The following is a 3238-nucleotide window of genomic DNA, read 5'->3' as shown; positions in this document are numbered from 1 at the left end:
TCCAAGGCTACGGCCTGCGCAAGTACATGTCCAACGCGGTCAACGCCGTCCAGATCATGGTGTTCCTCCTCATCATGCTCGTCTACGTGCCGTGCCAGCTCGGCTTCATTCCCGAGTCGGTCGTTGTGCGCGAGTACCAGCTCTGCATGTCTGGCACGATCTGCCTCGCCCTCTGGATCCTCTCTCTGCAGTACCTCGAGGTGCACCCGACCGCCGGGTACCTTCTTCCCATGATGCGCGGCCTCCTCCTCGACAGCGTCCGGTTCTCGATCCTCTACGGCGTCTTTCAAGGTTTCAACTGGATACGTTGCAATGTCCCCACTCATGTCGACTCTAGTCGGCTTGACGTGCGCGTACTACATTCTGCTGCAAGGCAGCGACGGCTACGAGTCGGTCCTGCACACGTTCATCACGGTGTACTTTGTGCTCTTTGGCCAGATCCAGACCGGCCCGATCGATGTACGGATTGATACATTGATACGACGTGGTCACGCAACCTAATGTAGGACCTCGCGTCGACGTCGCCCGTGCTCTCGATCTTCTCGAAGGGGCTTCTCATGTTCCACATGGCGATCGCGATCGTGCTCCTCCTCAACGTGCTCATCGCCATGATGAACAACACGCTCGTCGAGGGCCTCGAGAAGGCCAAGCTCGAGGCGCTGGCCAGCTACGCCAACTGCATCCTCCGCCTCGAACTCAGCCTCGACTCGCGCGAGCGCACCGAGATGATCTACGTCATCAAGCCCAAGTTCCTCCTCGCCAAAGGTACAGCTTGGTCGTCGAGCCGACGTGATTGTACGGTCAAGTAGAGAATGCAGTGCACCTCGATCGGTCGCTGCAGACCGGGCGTGGCAAGAGCGACGAAGCCAAGCCGCTTTTGGCGCTCAAGAAACCCAAGAAGATGGACGCACACGTGGGCATTTTGAACCCGGCGTTCCACGAAGTTGTGCTCAAGTCGGACTACAAGACTGGCTACGAGCAGAAGGGGTCAGCGACCGAGGATTTCCAGGTCGACATGCGCGCGTCCATCGCCGCGCTCAAGAAAGACCAAGCCGCACAGCTGCAGCAGGTCAAGAGCCAGCTCAGCGACATGGCGCGCGTCCTGCAAGAGCTCCAGACAGCCTCGTCCGTCGAGTCCGGGTCGTCCTCGATCCAAGACTAAAATCTCAATATCAATATCTGCACACCTCGCTCCTGAGACAGAGACTCGTCAGTATCCATCTGCGCTCGATGGATAGAAACGAGGACTGTTGCTCTGACGTGGAGGCAAGGGTCCATACACTGTTTATCGAGCCTTGCTTGGAGGTTGCCAGGTCGGATTTCCGGATAAGCACATCAATTCGTCCCTTCCAAAAAGATACCGCTGCTTATCCGGATATATTGTAAATCTAATCGCACGCAACTTCAACGATATGAGCGGCGTTGTGCCACGTCTGCACGCCCCGCAGCGAGACGACGCAGCTCTGTTTATATGTGCGTCAGTCCTTTCTAGAGATCTCTACCTTTGGTTGCTCAAACCAGTCCTCTCAACCCTTGTCGCCAAACTTCAACCTCGACAGTGCCGTATTCAGTATACAAAGCGTTTTAATGGCTCTTAAAGTGCGTGGAATTAGCTGCAGGGGGCCATGCACCGAAAACACCCAACCCAATTGCAAAGTTTGCCAGACGCTTGCCATGCGCGTCCTGTACTTGGACCCGATCACGTTCCCGCCGGCCGCGCTCGACGATGCGACGATGCTGCAGCTGCGACGCTACCTTCTCGGGTACGCCATGGCTTCTGCAAGACATGCACAAGCGGTCGTGTAGGTCGTCCATCGTGCCGATCAGCAGCTGCTTCTTCGTCGACGCCTTCACGCTGACGACCGAGCATGTGCGCCGGGAGCTTGCAACGTGCGTCAATCGCTGGGTCTTCCTCGACCCAAGCGGCGACAGCGTGACGGTCTCGGCGGTGCCAGGCGAGAGCGTCTTTGTCGACGGCAATATCCTGCGTACTGTCCATGCTGGCGACGACGTAGGTTGACGCCCTGTAGGTGACGGCGAGAAGCGTACACTGGTCCACGGCAGTCGCATCACGCTCGCAACCACCGCTTCCTTCGAGATTTCGTACGCTCTTCGTGCCTGTGCCATGCTCACGAGGCGCTAGGTACGACTTCTACGAGACTCCACGCGCCGCCACGCGCTCGCCGGTTGACAGCACGCGAGCCCGCTCTGGCATGATCCTGGATACGCGGGCAGGAGACGTCGACGTTGAGCCAAAAGAGGAGCCAGCGATCTCTGACGTGCCGACGCCGATGCCCGAGTCGCTTCAGCTGCTGGCACCGACGACATCGGCACAGGTCGAGGTCGTGACGCCAACGATCGCAGCCCCACAAGACGGTGCGGCACCAGCAGTGCCCAAATGCGTCGCCGCGCCAGCTACCGTGCGAGCCGTGCCACTGGCCAGGGACTCTTCGCACCTTCAAACGTCGGCGACCTTGGCGTTCCAGAACACGCGCTTGCCGGACCTGGCACCGGACGAGTTGCCAGACCATTTTGATGGTGGCAACGACCACGACCACGATGACCAACAAGACGCACCGGTGGCGCGCCGATCCCACCGCGGACTTGGCCCGTCCTATCCAGTGACAGCACGCGAGAGGCGCGTCCCACAGACGCTATCGGTGCCGAACCAGCGTCCGACCGTCGACGCACCGGCGCCACCACGCCGTCGACCAACGCAGAACGACCGATCGGTGACGTCGCGGACCCGATCGGTGGACCCTCCAACGTCACCACCACGTCGTCGCACGGCTCCGCGTTCAACGACGACCCGATCCGCGTCGACGTTGGAGCCTCCGACATCACCACCGGCACGCACGCGCCTACGCTTGGCTCGCCGGGCGTCGACGCCCGCGCCCAAGTCACCGCCGATCCCGTTCTTGTGCACCGAGAAACGCTGTCACAAAATCGCTACATTTGAAAACGCCGAGCGCAAATGGAAGTGCGACGCGCATCGCCCCCCATCCACCCCCAACACCCCCAAGCCACATACTTTCACAGTCCTCGAGTCGGTAATCGTCTAGCGAGGCTTTGAAGCTATCTATCTATCTATCTATCTATCTATCTATCTATCTATCTATCTATCTATCTATCGATTGGGAGGTCAGGAGGTGGATCGCAGAGGATGTCGTGCAAGCGTGTATATTATGGGTCTAGCAAAACATGTAGATGGACTTGGTGTCGCCGCCGACCGCGTCAT

General features: G+C 59.1%; 2 protein-coding genes across 2 annotated transcripts; both read left to right on the top strand.

Moving 5' to 3' along the window:
- Window positions 1-26: 26 nt before the first annotated feature.
- SPRG_17824 (hypothetical protein) lies at window positions 27-1162 on the top strand (the record flags this gene model as incomplete). The annotated part of the gene is made up of 4 exons (XM_012357227.1): window positions 27-291; window positions 338-459; window positions 507-765; window positions 810-1162. The coding sequence occupies 4 exons, from the start codon at window positions 27-29 to the stop codon at window positions 1160-1162; spliced, it is 999 nt and encodes a 332-aa protein (XP_012212617.1).
- A 512-nt stretch (window positions 1163-1674) lies between these two features.
- SPRG_17822 (hypothetical protein) lies at window positions 1675-2959 on the top strand (the record flags this gene model as incomplete). The annotated part of the gene is made up of 5 exons (XM_012357226.1): window positions 1675-1763; window positions 1807-1988; window positions 2031-2103; window positions 2144-2579; window positions 2639-2959. 5 exons carry the CDS (start codon window positions 1675-1677, stop codon window positions 2957-2959), a joined length of 1101 nt encoding a protein of 366 aa, XP_012212616.1.
- Between the last annotated feature and the right edge of the window lie 279 nt (window positions 2960-3238).

This window comes from Saprolegnia parasitica (genome assembly GCF_000151545.1).
Source record: "Saprolegnia parasitica CBS 223.65 unplaced genomic scaffold supercont2.798, whole genome shotgun sequence".
Classification (NCBI taxonomy): Eukaryota; Oomycota; class Saprolegniomycetes; order Saprolegniales; family Saprolegniaceae; genus Saprolegnia; species Saprolegnia parasitica.
Note: the sequence above shows the minus strand (reverse complement) of the source record. Positions and strands in the feature narration are given on the sequence as shown.